The 16,487-nt window shown below is 39.8% G+C and overlaps 1 protein-coding gene across 2 annotated transcripts in view; it reads right to left on the reverse strand.

Moving 5' to 3' along the window:
* tmem214 (transmembrane protein 214) overlaps window positions 1-16,487 on the reverse strand; it is a 40,605-nt gene that overhangs the window by 3,532 nt on the left and 20,586 nt on the right. For both annotated transcript variants that reach the window (XM_034161746.1, XM_034161745.1), the window contains exons 8-15: window positions 12,803-12,904; window positions 12,262-12,403; window positions 8,506-8,597; window positions 8,357-8,405; window positions 8,097-8,204; window positions 7,769-7,886; window positions 7,466-7,562; window positions 3,420-3,588 (exon numbers count right to left, since the gene is read on the reverse strand). In XM_034161746.1, the coding sequence (XP_034017637.1) occupies window positions 3,420-3,588; window positions 7,466-7,562; window positions 7,769-7,886; window positions 8,097-8,204; window positions 8,357-8,405; window positions 8,506-8,597; window positions 12,262-12,403; window positions 12,803-12,904 (877 nt within the window). The remainder of the gene's footprint in view (window positions 1-3,419; window positions 3,589-7,465; window positions 7,563-7,768; window positions 7,887-8,096; window positions 8,205-8,356; window positions 8,406-8,505; window positions 8,598-12,261; window positions 12,404-12,802; window positions 12,905-16,487) is intronic.

Raw genomic sequence — 16,487 nt, forward strand, 5'->3', positions numbered from 1 at the left:
CAAGCATTCATGATATGCACACTCTTAAGACTATGAAATTGGGCTATTAGTAATAAAAAGTAGAACAGGGGGTGTTCACAATAATAGTAGCATCAGCTGTTGACACTACAAACTCAAAACTATTATGTTCAAACTGCTTTTTTAGCAAACCTGTGAATCACTAAACTAGTATTTAGTTGTATAACCACAGTTTTTCATGATTTCTTCACATCTGTGAGGCATTAATTTTGTTGGTTTGGAACCAAGATTTTGCTCGTTTACTAGTGTGCTTGGGGTCATTGTCTTGTTGAAACACCCATTTCAAGGGCATGTCCTCTTCAGCATAAGGCAACATGACCTCTTCAAGTATTTTGACATATCCAAACTGATCCATGATACCTGGTATGCGATATATAGGCCCAACACCATAGTAGGAGAAACATGCCCATATCATGATGCTCGCACCACCATGCTTCGCTGTCTTCACTGTGAACTGTGGCTTGAATTCAGAGTTTGGGAGTCGTCTCACAAACTGTCCCAAAAAGACCCAAAAAGAACAATTTTACTCTCATCAGTCCACAAAATATTCCTCCATTTCTCTTTAGGCCAGTTGATGTGTTCTTTGGCAAATTGTAACCTCTTCTGTACATGCACGTCTTTTATTTAACAGAGGGACTTTGCGGGGGATTCTTGCAAATAAATTAGCTTCACACAGGCATCTTCTAACTGTCACAGCACTTACAGGTAACTCCAGACTGTCTTTGATCATCCTGGAGCTGATCAATGGGTGAGCCTTTGCCATTCTGGTTATTCTTCTATCCATTTTGATGGTTGTTTTCCATTTTCTTCCACGCATCTCTTTTTTTTGTTTTTTTGTCCATTTTAAAGCATTGGAGATCATTGTACAACCCCTGGCAATAATTATGGAATCACCGGCCTCGGAGGATGTTCATTCAGTTGTTTAATTTTGTAGAAAAGAAGCAGATCACAGACATGACACAAAACTAAAGTAATTTCAAATGGCAACTTTCTGGCTTTAAGAAACACTATAAGAAATCAAGAAAAAAGATTGTGGCAGTCAGTAACTGTTACTTTTTTAGACCAAGCAGAGGGAAAAAAATATGGACTCACTCAATTCTGAGGAATAAATTATGGAATCACCCTGTAAATTTTCATCCCCAAAACTAACACCTGCATCAAATCAGATGTGCTCGTTAATCTGCATTTAAAAAGGAGTGATCACACCTTGGAGAGCTGTTGCACCAAGTGGACTGACATGAATCATGGCTCCAACACAAGAGATGTCAATTGAAACAAAAGGAGAGGATTATCAAACTCTTAAAAGAGGGTAAATCATCATGCAATGTTGCAAAAGAAGTTGGTTGTTCACAGTCAGCTGTGTCTAAACTCTGGACCAAATACAAACAACATGGGAAGGTTGTTAAAGGCGAACATACTGGTAGACCAAGGAAGACATCAAAGCATCAAGACAGAAAACTTAAAGCAGTATGTCTCAAAAATCGAAAATGCACAACAAAACAAATGAGGAACGAATGGGAGGAAACTGGAGTCAACGTCTGTGACCGAACTGTAAGAGACCGCCCAAAGGAAATGGGATTTACATACAGAAAAGCTAAATGAAAGCCATCATTAACACCTAAACAGAAAAAAACAAGGTTACAGTGGGCTAAGGAAAAGCAATCGTGGACTGTGGATGACTGGATGAAAGTCATATTCAGTGATGAATCTCGAATATGCATTGGGCAAGGTGATGATGCTGTAACTTTTGTTTGGTGCCGTTCCAATGAGATTTATAAAAATGACTGCCTGAAGAGAACATGTAAATTTCCACAGTCATTGATGATATGGGGCTGCATGTCAGGTAAAGGCACTGGGGAGATGGCTGTCATTACATCATCAATAAATGCAGAAGTTTACGTTGATATTTTGGACACTTTTCTTATCCCATCAATTGAAAGGATGTTTGGGGATGATGAAATCATTTTTCAAGATGGTAATGCATCTTGCCATAGAGCAAAAACTGAAAACATTCCTTGCAAAAAGACACATAGGGTCAATGTCATGGCCTGCAAATAATCCGGATCTTAGTCCAATTGAAAATCTTTGGTGGAAGTTGAAGAAAATGGCCCATGACAAGGCTCCAACCTGCAAAGCTGATCTGGCAACAGCAATCAGACAAAGTTGGAGCCAGATTGATGAAGAGTACTGTTTGTCACTCACTAAGTCCATGCCTCAGAGACTGCAAGCTGTTATAAAAGCCAGACGTGGTGCAACAAAATACTAGTGATGTGTTGGAGCGTTCTTTTGTTTTTCATGATTCCGTAATTTTTTCCTCAGAATTGAGTGATTCCATATTTTTTTCCCTCTGCTTGGTCTAAAAAAGTAGCCGTTACTGACTGCCACAATTTTTTTTTCTTGATTTCTTATAGTGTTTCTTAAAGCCAGAAAGTTGCCATTTGAAATGACTTTAGTTTTGTGTCATGTCTGTGATCTGCTTTTTTTCTACAAAATTAAACAACTGAATGAACATCCTCCGAGGCCGGTGATTGCATAATTTTTGCCAGGGGTTGTAGATGAACAGCCTATAATTTTTTGCACCTGCATAATTTTTCCCCCCTCAAATCAACTTTTTAATCAAACTACGCTGTCCTCCTGAACAATGTCTTGAACGTCCCATTTTCCTCAGGCGTTCAACAGGTGCTGGCTTCATCCTTAAATAAGGGACACCTGATTCACACCTGTTTCTTCCACAAAACTGAAACTCACTGACTGAATGCCACACTACTATTATTGTGAACACCCCCTTTTCTATATTTTTTTTTTTACTAATAGCCCAATTTCATAGCCTTAAGAGTGTGCATATCATGAATGCCTGGTCTTGTTGGATTTGTGAGAATCTATTGAATCTACTGGTACCTTGTTGCCCATGTAACAATAAGAAATATACTCAAAACCTGGATTAATCTTTTAATCACATAGCACTACTATTATTCTGAACACTACTGTATATGGGAGGGACACCAAGTAGAGCTGCTGCTTCTTTACATTGAAAGGAGCCAAATGAGGCGGTTCAGGCATCTGATGAGAATGTCCTCTGGTCATCTTCCTGGCACGTCCAACTGGGAGGAGGCACCGGGGAAAATTGAGGACATGCTGGAGGGATTAGATTTCCCAGATGGCTTGGGCAGGCCTCAGGATGAGTTAGAGGACTTGAAAGAGGATAGGGAAGTGTGGAATGAGCTGCTTGATTTATTGGTACCGTGACTCAGACATGGATAAGCAGTAGAAAAATGAATGAATGATTAATAAATATAATCTAAAGTTCAAATAAGAAATCGTGTGGGTTCTTCAAGCTAGCAGCATTTTTAAATGATATATTGTGATAACACTGATACTGTGGTATGTATAATCCTTCTTACCCATTCTATGGCCAGTGGTGTCTTTTCTTTAACCCAGAGGATGAGCTGGTTGGCGTTTTCTCCAACAAGGACAACTGCAGTTTTAGTCTTTTCCAAACCTTGCTCCATTACTGGCCTCAGCACCCGAACACACTCAGAGTAATAATGAGGAGTGTTTGTCTCCAACCAGCTGAAACACAGGAGTCAGTGCTCTTACAATTACTTCATCAACTCACTTTTTTACTCAATTATATTGTGAAAGAAAAAAAAAAAATCTAATAATCTTAACAATATAGTAATCCCAACAACATGACAGATTTTGAATTTGGAAAACCACCTTGGTAAATACGAGTCTGATCTGTTCAGACTTACAAAAACATGCTGCTGCTCCGTGTCGAGAACCATTAATGGAGTTTCAATTACGATCCTCTTTGATAGAAAGCATCACACCGCTCGCAATCGTATAGAAAAGATGTTTAGACAACAGCGCTGGGAAACATTATTCATCATGCGAACTTGGAAACTATCAATCAATCAATTTTTTTGTATAGCGCCAAATCACAACAAACAGTTGCCCCAAGGCGCTTTATATTGTAAGGCAAGGCCATACAATAATTATGTAAAACCCCAACGGTCAAAACAACCCCCTGTGAGCAAGCACTTGGCTACAGTGGGAAGGAAAAACTCCCTTTTAACAGGAAGAAACCTCCAGCAGAACCAGGCTCAGGGAGGGGCAGTCTTCTGCTGGGACTGGTTGGGGCTGAGGGAGAGAACCAGGAAAAAGACATGCTGTGGAGGGGAGCAGAGATCAATCACTAATGATTAAATGCAGAGTGGTGCATACAGAGCAAAAAGAGAAAGAAACAGTGCATCATGGGAACCCCCCAGCAGTCTACGTCTATAGCAGCATAACTAAGGGATGGTTCAGGGTCACCTGATCCAGCCCTAACTATAAGCTTTAGCAAAAAGGAAAGTTTTAAGCCTAATCTTAAAAGTAGAGAGGGTGTCTGTCTCCCTGATCTGAATTGGGAGTTGGTTCCACAGGAGAGGAGCCTGAAAACTGAAGGCTCTGCCTCCCATTCTACTCTTACAAACCCTAGGAACTACAAGTAAGCCTGCAGTCTGAGAGCGAAGCGCTCTATTGGGGTGATATGGTACTACGAGGTCCCTAAGATAAGATGGGACCTGATTATTCAAAACCTTATAAGTAAGAAGAAGAATTTTAAATTCTATTCTAGAATTAACAGGAAGCCAATGACGAGAGGCCAATATGGGTGAGATATGCTCTCTCCTTCTAGTCCCCGTCAGTACTCTAGCTGCAGCATTTTGAATTAACTGAAGGCTTTTCAGGGAAGTTTTAGGACAACCTGATAATGAATTACAATAGTCCAGCCTAGAGGAAATAAATGCATGAATTAGTTTTTCAGCATCACTCTGAGACAAGACCTTTCTGATTTTAGAGATATTGCGTAAATGCAAAAAAGCAGTCCTACATATTTGTTTAATATGCGCTTTGAATGACATATCCTGATCAAAAATGACTCCAAGATTTCTCACAGTATTACTAGAGGTCAGGGTAATGCCATCCAGAGTAAGGATCTGATTAGACACCATGTTTCTAAGATTTGTGGGGCCAAGTACAATAACTTCAGTTTTATCTGAGTTTAAAAGCAGGAAATTAGAGGTTATCCATGTCTTTATGTCTGTAAGACAATCCTGCAGTTTAGCTAATTGGTGTGTGTCCTCTGGCTTCATGGATAGATAAAGCTGGGTATCATCTGCGTAACAATGAAAATTTAAGCAATACCATCTAATAATACTGCCTAAGGGAAGCATGTATAAAGTGAATAAAATTGGTCCTAGCACAGAACCTTGTGGAACTCCATAATTAACTTTAGTCTGTGAAGAAGATTCCCCATTTACATGAACAAATTGTAATCTATTAGACAAATATGATTCAAACCACCGCAGCGCAGTGCCTTTAATACCTATGGCATGCTCTAATCTTTGTAATAAAATTTTATGGTCAACAGTATCAAAAGCAGCACTGAGGTCTAACAGAACAAGCACAGAGATGAGTCCACTGTCCGAGGCCATAAGAAGATCATTTGTAACCTTCACTAATGCTGTTTCTGTACTATGATGAATTCTAAAACCTGACTGAAACTCTTCAAATAGACCATTCCTCTGCAGATGATCAGTTAGCTGTTTTACAACTACCCTTTCAAGAATTTTTGAGAGAAAAGGAAGGTTGGAGATTGGCCTATAATTAGCTAAGATAGCTGGGTCAAGTGATGGCTTTTTAAGTAATGGTTTAATTACTGCCACCTTAAAAGCCTGTGGTACATAGCCAACTAACAAAGATAGATTGATCATATTTAAGATCGAAGCATTAAATAATGGTATAGAATTTATTCTAGAAACTAGAATAAACATTGAAACATTTTCAAATTTCTAATCAGTGGTCCTTGAGGATGTTCAAGGAACCTTCTCATCAGAGAAAGAGCTCCGAGTGCACGGCTCATTTATTTTTAAATACAGGATGTCTGCTGTGGAGAAACCACAAAAAAGTCTGTGGAAGTCTGACAGAACAGTTAGAATTTCCCTGGCTCTTTCACATGTAGTTAAAAACCAGTGAAACCGTTTAAAGAGATTTCTGTCACAGTAGTGCCACCAGATTTCAGGGCATAAGGTGTCCTTCCTCAGCCACTGTGTGCCAACGCCGTCTCCTCACAGTCGAGTAGAAAGAATGGCAGGTGGAGTCTGAACAGGTCTAAATGCTAGAGCCCGACCGATATATCGGCCGGTCAATATTATTGGCCGATATAAGCCCTTTTCAAAGTACTCACTATCAGTCAAAATTTTGCCGATAGAACGCCGATAATTTTTCATAAACAGAATAGTTACTGAAATAATGTTTGTGTCTGCAATATAAAATGTCCTTGCACTGTTTTCCCAGTAGATAGAGCTCTGACTCCATTCAACTGAGAGCTGCTTACACCCCTGCTTAAATGTGTTCATCACCGACCCCCGTAGTTTGCCGTCACACTGCACTGATCGGCTGACAAAAGCATACAAGTAAGTTTATAAGGATGTTGTTTGTAATAACTGATTACATTCACCCTACATTTCCCTCGTTTCAGTTCAACTCAGTTTGATTAACTCAGTTTATGTAGTAATCTGTCAAATGTGCTTCACTGCGTCGGTCACGCTTTTTATTAAGCCCATGTTGTGTAGACCTTATTTCTAGCATGAAAAACTTTCATTTACTGCTAAGAGGTTGAAACATTCAGATTCACTGGTCGTCCGGAAGGGTTCTGGGAATTACTGCCATTCGCCATTGTAAATAACTTGTAAATTGTATTTCAGCTTTTAGCTCATACCTTTTTTGTTAAGGGTCCAAGAAAGAACATTTTATTCATTTAAAAAAATAAATAAATAAATAAATTAAAAAAAATTATAATAATAATATCGGCTGATTTATCGGCAAATCAGCTGATTTATCAGTTATCTGCATTTTTTTTCATCCAAATATCGTTATCGGCATCAGCCTCAAAAAATCCATATCAGTCGGGCTCTACTAAAGGCTCTCAATGTGGAGAAAACTAGACTTAGAGGGTATCTCATACAACCACATTTTTGGTCAGAAGCATTTTTAAGCCTCTAAATGTGGTGGGTTTTTTTGTAAGCACATTTCTAGAAAATTGCTGTCTTCTGCCATCTTGGGGGGGGGGGGGGGCTATGTGATGAGCAGTGCAACAGTGGGAGGAGCAACTGTTTCACATGACAGAACTTGTATGTATTTACACATACACAAATGAAATCTCATGCACTAAATGAGATGGTGCAAAAGGTACAGAAACAGCCAGCACAGAGGGAGCGTTGCTTCATTTTCTGCACAGGACGCCATGAAGCAACTCAACATTACAAAGAAAATAATGCTAGATTAATGTGTAAAATCTGAGTTAGAGCACCTTGAGTGAATGAGGAGAAATCTTCTTCCAAAAGACCCACACAGTTATTGGTCAAAGCCCCCCATAAACATGCAGTAATGACAGAAGTCGTACCTGAAACCCTGCTTGGAGTAAACTCTTATTTTGCCCCAGGCCTGCTGAGATACCGTTGTAATCCCTGAGTTCTCTAGATAGCTGGACGTGGTGGAATCTGAAACACACAGCAAGAATTCTATGAAAAGAAATGCTTAGCTGATTTCACAGGAGATTCACATCTTGTCCTGAAAGCCAACATGTGATCACAGAGATTGTTTGTGGTGAAGAATCATCACTCTGTTGATCTCTTAAAATACTACAAAGTGCACTGCAAAGTTTTATCTACCACCACTGCGATAAGTAAACTGAACTCAGGCATACCTGTGAAGGAGCCGTGTGATTTAATGTCGTGCACAACGAAACCAGCAACAAACACTAGCAGGACCATAAGCAGCTTGGACCAGGGAAAACCACGACCACGCATCTTTACCTGCAGGTTCTAACAATGGAAAATGCAATACGGAGGGAAAACTTTACAGAGGAAGTTACTTATGTACAGATAGTTTATACAGAGTTATGTAAATGACATGCAAAGGCAGTCTGCAAAAACGGTCTCTGCAGACATGAATATATTCTGCATGCTTCAATACCATTAAGTCTGTTAAACAGTTCATACTGTGAATTTAAGCAGGTTAAATTCATCAATTACATGACAAAGCTTGTTGCACTCCTGAAGGTCCCGAGATTGGCTGGTGTACTTCATCTCTTCATTGGTTACTCTGAATGACTGAACAGTTTCTTCAAGGTTCTTGCGTAGCTGAAGAATGAAAACAAATTATCTGCACAATTATCCAAGACAAGTGTGGTAAGTAAAAGTCATAAGAGCATGGGTGGACTTTTAATGCAATTTGGCAGCTTTCTTTCAATTTTCGTTAAGGTGAGCCTGGCATGGGGCAGGAGGACTCGTACCTTTGGTGGCAGCGTATTCCAACACGTCAATAAATGGCTCAACAGTAGACTGGAGAAGAACAAAAGAAGGTTAATCTTTAAAATAAATAAATAAATCTAAGGGGAAAACACTGACTGAACTGGAAGTGTTTGTGTACGAGTTCACACACCTTGACTGGGGGAGGTGTTTGGTATACAGTTGCCTCCACACTCCAAGACTTTGAATATCCACACATAAGCATTCCGTCATACTGCTGAGCAGCTAAAAGAAACAAAGAGGTTATTGTGGGACATTACTCAGCTCCCTTTAGCGTTTGGAGGCCGTGCGCATCCCAAAAAGTGCTCATACAACTACCAGAGCAGACCAACTAGAAAACCTCCAGTGTGAAGAGAAATACTGTTTTCCCAAATAACTGCTTATTTCTGTTTAAATGATCAATGTACAGTAGTGCTATGTGACTAAAAAGATTAATCCAGGTTTTGAGTATATTTCTTATTGTTACATGGGAAACAAGGTACCAGTAGATTCAGCAGATTCTCACAAATCCAACAAGACCAAGCATTCATGATATGCACACTCTTAAGGTTATGAAATTGGGCTATTAGTAAAAAAAGTAGAAAAGGGGGTGTTCACAATAATAGTAGCATCTGCTGTTGACGCTACAAACTCAAAACTATTATGTTGAAAGTGCTTTTTTAGCAAACCTGTGAATCACTAAACTAGTATTTAGTTGTATAACCACAGTTTTTCATGATTTCTTCACATCTGTGAGGCATTAATTTTGTTGGTTTGGAACCAAGATTTTGCTCGTTTGCTAATGTGCTTGGAGTCATTGTCTTGTTGAAACACCCATTTCAAGGGCATGTCCTCTTCAGCATAAGGCAACATGACCTCTTCAAGTATTTTGACATATCCAAACTGATCCATGATACCTGGTATGTGATATATAGGCCCAACACCATAGTAGGAGAAACATGCCCATATCATGATGCTTGCACCACCATGCTTCACTGTCTTCACTCTGAACTGTGGCTTGAATTCAGAGTTTGGGGGTCGTCTCACAAACTGTCTGCGGCCCTTGGACCCAAAAAGAACAATTTTACTCTCATCAGTCCACAAAATATTCCTCCATTTCTCTTTAGGCCAGTTGATGTGTTCTTTGGCAAATTGTAACCTCTTCTGCACATGTCTTTTATTTAACAGAGGGACTTTGCGGGGGATTCTTGCAAATAAATTAGCTTCACACAGGCGTCTTCTAACTGTCACAGCACTTACAGGTAACTCCAGACTGTCTTTGATCATCCTGGAGCTGATCAATGGGTGAGACTTTGCCATTCTGGTTATTCTTCTATCCATTTTGATGGTTGTTTTCCATTTTCTTCCACGCGTCTCTGGTTTTTTTGTCCATTTTAAAGCATTAGAGATCATTGTAGATGAACAGCCTATAATTTTTTGCACCTGCGTATAGGTTTTCCCCTCTCCAATCAACTTTTTAATCAAACTACAACCCCTGGCAAAAATTATGGAATCACCGGCCTCGGAGGATGTTCATTCAGTTGTTTAATTTTGTAGAAAAAAAGCAGATCACAGACATGACACAAAACTAAAGTCATTTCAAATGGCAACTTTCTGGCTTTAAGAAACACTATAAGAAATCAAGAAAAAGAGATTGTGGCAGTCAGTAACGGTTACTTTTTTAGACCAAGCAGAGGAAAAAATGATGGACTCACCCTGTAAATTTTCATCCCCAAAACTAACACCTGCATCATATCAGATCTGCTCGTTAGTCTGCATCTAAAAAGGAGTGATCACACCTTGGAGAGCTGTTGCACCAAGTGGACTGACATGAATCATGGCTCCAACACGAGAGATGTCAATTGAAACAAAGGAGAGGATTATCAAACTCTTAAAAGAGAGTAAATCATCACGCAATGTTGCAAAAGATGTTGGTTGTTCACAGTCAGCTGTGTCTAAACTCTGGACCAAATACAAACAACATGGGAAGGTTGTTAAAGGCAAACATACTGGTAGACCAAGGAAGACATCAAAGCGTCAAGACAGAAAACTTAAAGCAATATGTCTCAAAAATCGAAAAATGCACAACAAAACAAATGAGGAACGAATGGGAGGAAACTGGAGTCAACGTCTGTGAGCGAACTGTAAGAAACCGCCTAAAGGAAATGGGATTTACATACAGAAAAGCTAAACAAAAGCCATCATTAACACCTAAACAGAAAAAAAACAAGGTTACAATGGGCTAAGGAAAAGCAATTGTGGACTGTGGATGACTGGATGAAAGTCATATTCAGTGATGAATCTCGAATCTGCATTGGGCAAGGTGATGATGCTGGAACTTTTGTTTGGTGCCGTTCCAATGAGATTTATAAAGATGACTGCCTGAAGAGAACATGTAAATTTCCACAGTCATTGATGATATGGGGCTGCATGTCAGGTAAAGGCACTGGAGAGATGGCTGTCATTACATCATCAATAAATGCACAAGTTTACGTTGATATTTTGGACAATTGAAAGGATGTTTGGGGATGATTAAATCATTTTTCAAGATGATAATGCATCTTGCCATAGAGCAAAAACTGTGAAAACATTCCTTGCAAAAAGACACATAGGGTCAATGTCCTGGCATAGGGTCAATGTCAATGAGCAGATCTGATTTGATGCAGGTGTTAGTTTGGGGGATGAAAATTTACAGGGTGATTCCATAATTTATTCCTCAGAATTGAGTGATTCCATATTTTTTTCCTCTGCTTGGTCTAAAAAAGTAACCGTTACTGACTGCCACAATTTTTTTTTTCTTGATTTCTTATAGTGTTTCTTAAAGCCAGAAAGTTGCCATTTGAAATGACTTTAGTTTTGTGTCATGTCTGATCTGCTTTTTTTCTACAAAATTAAACAACTGAATGAACATCAGCCAAGGCCAGTGATTCCATAATTTTTGCCAGGGGTTGTACGCTGTTCTTCTGAACAATGTTTTGAAGGTCCCATTTTCCTCAGGTTTTCAAAGAGAAAAGCATGTTCAACGGGTGCTGGCTTTATCCTTAAATAGGGGACACCTGATTCACACCTGTTTGTTCCACAAAACTGACGAACTCACTGACTGAATGCCACACTACTATTATTGTGAACACCCCTTTTATACTTTTTTTTTTACTAATAGCCCAATTTCATAGCCTTAAGAGTGTGCATATCATGAATGCTTGGTCTTGTTGGATTTGTGAGAATCTACTGGTACCTTGTTTCCCATGTAACAATAACAAATATACTCAAAACCTGGATTAATCTTTTTAGTCACATAGCACTTCTGTTATTCTGAACACTACTGTAGATATATTCAGTGAGGTTGAAATGTTGTATCCATCCCCTCACTCATAACTGTAAAAGTGATCATTTCCTAATTGGTCAATGCAGTTTTTTTTTTTAAGCCCCTTGAATTAAAGCTCCACAATTTCATCTCAAATTCTCCGTGGTGGTAGACAGATGCAAAGTTTTCCCCTCTCCAGATGAGCGTTTTTATATATATATATATATATATATATATATATATATATATATATATATATATATATATATATATATATATACACTCATGTGCACCATGAGTAGACTTGAACAACATCTTTGAAATTATACACTAACAAATTGACAGACCAACAGTTCTGCAAGAAACACATTCTGTCAGAATGTAACAAACTGCACCATTTGTAATGACATTTTTAAAATAAATCTGTTTCCAAGCAATTTGCCCTGAACGTCCCCATTCTTCCAATTACAACGCAAACACCACCCCAGTGTTGGTAGCACTGACCTACTAGTTTCTCTCCATCTCTGAAGCTTGTTGAAGGTGCTGTGTACTACACTCAGATCAGAATAAGAAGAGGTAACACACATTAATACCGCAGTGTTTTACCTCTTTCTTCATGTTGCCCGGGCAGTTTGGTGTGGCTCTGGACAGGAATGATGGCAGGTATGTGTGCAATGTGCTCTCGGGTTTGGCCCCAAATGCAAGGACTTTCAGCCGGGGATACAAACACCGCAACTGCTCCTGCAGACTATCAAAAAGAAAAAGAGAAAACAATAAAAAAACAGAAGGAGTTTTAAAAAGGAGCTCAGAAATTCAACTATAAATGCAGAAAATACATTACAGCTCAGCTGTCAATGTAATGACATGAAGTGATGAGAAGCACGGTTCATGGGATTATGTGACAAGTTCTCCTTACTTTACCTATTTTCAGCAAGGAAAAGTAAACTGAGGTCTCATTTGTCAGAAAAAAAAAAAAAATGTAATCAACGCAAAAATGTGACATCACAACCACAACTTGCTGCACTGTTCATTCAACCAGTGGAATCACATCCCCAATAATCTTAGCAGAAGGTAATGAAGATGATCCTGTTATCAATATCTATGGCCACCAAACTGGTGGTGTAAATGATGACTTTCATTCATTCACCTTTGTGAAAGTGCATTCTTGGGCATGAAGGCAAAATCCAGCAGAGGAAAGAACTCTTTAGGACCCATGATGCCAAATCCTTTTGTCAGGTTGGTATGAAGCCTGGAAACAGAAAGATACATTTACCATTTGACCCACAATTCACTTTAATCCACAACTGATAAGCAGCCTACACGACGGCGCTCATACTCTGCAGCGACTGTAGCGTTTAAACATGAAATTCAAAATTTGATATAGTGCATTTGCAGGGGTTGTCCAGCAGGGGTCAGTCTTCAGCATGTTTTCCTTGTCATACAAAGTCTGAAACAACGTTTCAAGTTTGCCATCATGAATTTGCAGTACAGATGAAATGTTTTGGCATCATCCCCAGCTACAGGTTCCACAGATTCTCTGAACTCACTAATCTATTTGCTGTAGAAGCCCAACACAGCGATCACATCAGGGAAGAAGTTTCAAAACGGAACATGAGAAACATTTCCAGGAGGGAGAATATTTGGCAGTTACTAGTCACACTCGTGTTGATACATTTAAAGACGACGTCCATTGCTTTTAAAATCTTTGCATGTCATGCTCCTAATCTGTGCCACAGGTGGCCACTTGATAAAGTCCACTTCAGGTAATTCAGAAAAGGATCATCTTAAAACATTTATTTACTGTTGCTCATAATTACTTTATGGTTGATGTCATTTTAACTACACTCAACAAAAATATAAACGCAACACTTTTCGTTTTGCTCCCATTTTGTATGAGATGAACTCAAAGATCTAAAACTTTTTCCACATACACAATATCACCATTTCCCTCAAATATTGTTCACAAACCAGTCTAAATCTGTGATAGTGAGCACTTCTCCTTTGCTGAGATAATCCATCCCACCTCACAGGTGTGCCATATCAAGATGCTGATTAGACACCATGATTAGTGCACAGGTGTGCCTTAGACTGGCCACAGTAAAAGGCCACTCTGAAAGGTGCAGTTTTATCACACAGCACAATACCACAGATGTCACAAGATTTGAGGGAGCGTGCAATTGGCATGCTGACAGCAGGAATGTCAACCAGAGCTGTTGCTCGTGTATTGAATGTTCATTTCTCTACCATAAGCCATCTCCAAAGGCGTTTCAGAGAATTTGGCAGTACATCCAACCAGCCTCACAACCACAGACCACGTGTAACCACACCAGCCCAGGACCTCCACATCCAGCATGTTCACCTCCAAGATCGTCTGAGACCAGCCACTCGGACAGCTGCTGAAACAATCGGTTTGCATAACCAAAGAATTTCTGCACAAACTGTCAGAAACCGTCTCAGGGAAGCTCATCTGCATGCTCGTCGTCCTCATCGGGGTCTCGACCTGACTCCAGTTCGTCGTCGTAACCGACTTGAGTGGGCAAATGCTCACATTCACTGGCGTTTGGCACGTTGGAGAGGTGTTCTCTTCATGGATGAATCCCGGTTCACACTGTTCAGGGCAGATGGCAGACAGTGTGTGTGGCGTCGTGTGGGTGAGCGGTTTTCTGATGTGGATCGAGTGGCCCATGGTGGCGGTGGGGTTATGGTATGGGCAGGCGTCTGTTATGGACAAAGAACACAGGTGCATTTTATTGATGGCATTTTGAATGCACAGAGATACCGTGACGAGATCCTGAGGCCCATTGTTGTGCCATACATCCAAGAACATCACCTCATGTTGCAGCAGGATAATGCACGGCCCCATGTTGCAAGGATCTGTACACAATTCTTAGAAGCTGAAAATGTCCCAGTTCTTGCATGGCCGGCATACTCACTGGACATGTCACCCATTGAGCATGTTTGGGATGCTCTGGACCGGCGTATACGACAGCGTGTACCAGTTCCTGCCAATATCCAGCAACTTCGCACAGCCATTGAAGAGGAGTGGACCAACATTCCACAGGCCACAATTGACAACCTGATCAACTTTATGTGAAGGAGATGTGTTGCACTGCATGAGGCAAATGGTGGTCACACCAGATACTGACTGGTATCCCCCCCCCCAATAAAACAAAACTGCACCTTTCAGAGTGGCCTTTTATTGTGGACAGTCTAAGGCACACCTGTGCACTAATCATGGTGTCTAATCAGCATCTTGATATGGCACACCTGTGAGGTGGGATGAATTATCTCAGCAAAGGAGAAGTGCTCACTATCACAGATTTAGACTGGTTTGTGAACAATATTTGAGGGAAATGGTTGTGTATGTGGAAAAAGTTTTAGATCTTTCAATCAATCAATTTTTTTATATAGCGCCAAATCACAACAAACAGTTGCCCCAAGGCGCTTTATATTGTAAGGCAAGGCCATACAATAATTATGTAAAACCCCAACGGTCAAAACGACCCCCTGTGAGCAAGCACTTGGCTACAGTGGGAAGGAAAAACTCCCTTTTAACAGGAAGAAACCTCCAGCAGAACCAGGGTCAGGGAGGGGCAGTCTTCTGCTGGGACTGGTTGGGGCTGAGGGAGAGAACCAGGAAAAAGACATGCTGTGGAGGGGAGCAGAGATCGATCACTAATGATTAAATGCAGAGTGGTGCATACAGAGCAAAAAGAGAAAGAAACAGTGCATCATGGGAACCCCCCAGCAGTCTACGTCTATAGCAGCATAACTAAGGGATGGTTCAGGGTCACCTGATCCAGCCCTAACTATAAGCTTTAGCAAAAAGGAAAGTTTTAAGCCTAATCTTAAAAGTAGAGAGGGTATCTGTCTCCCTGATCTGAATTGGGAGCTGGTTCCACAGGAGAGGAGCCTGAAAGCTGAAGGCTCTGCCTCCCATTCTACTCTTACAAACCCTAGGAACTACAAGTAAGCCTGCAGTCTGAGAGCGAAGCGCTCTATTGGGGTGATATGGTACTACGAGGTCCCTAAGATAAGATGGGACCTGATTATTCAAAACCTTATAAGTAAGAAGAAGAATTTTAAATTCTATCTTTGAGTTCATCTCATACGAAATGGGAGCAAAACCAAAAGTGTTGCGTTTATATTTTTGTTGAGTGTATATACACACACACACACACACACATACATATATATATATACACAACACCTTGTACTGTTTAAGACTGTTTCCAACCATCATTCATCCTAGCAGAATAACTATGGATACAACAACTCTCATTGATAATATTTTAACTAACGTTATATCCGGTAATCTTAGTGGGGGACTACTGGTCAGTGATATCAGTGATCACTTGCCAGTTTTCTCAGTCTTTGCATTGGAGGGTTGTTGTATGTATCGAAGCAATATCAAATTCATGAGTAGAAAAGTAACACCTGAAACAATTGATAATTTAAGGGAGGACTTATCAAGTCAGAATTGGTCAGATGTTTTTGTTGATGATGTTGACAGGTCATATGATGCTTTCATTTCCATTTTTTCCAGTTTGTATAATAAACACTGTCCATTTGTTGACAAAATATGTAGAAATCAATATAGCAACAAACCATGGATAACTAAGGTGCTTCAGAGGGCATGTAAAAAGAAAAACGTACTATATAAACAATTCATAAAACTACGAACTAAGGAAGCTGAAAGTAAGTATAAAACATAAGAATAAGTTAATATCATGAGACTCAGTAAAAAAAAAAGACATTATGAGTTACTTGTCAAAAATAGAAATGACATCAAAAACACATGGAACATATTAAATGAAATAGTAAAAAAGAAT

This window comes from Thalassophryne amazonica, chromosome 21 (genome assembly GCF_902500255.1).
Source record: "Thalassophryne amazonica chromosome 21, fThaAma1.1, whole genome shotgun sequence".
In the NCBI taxonomy this organism is placed as follows: Eukaryota; Metazoa; Chordata; class Actinopteri; order Batrachoidiformes; family Batrachoididae; genus Thalassophryne; species Thalassophryne amazonica.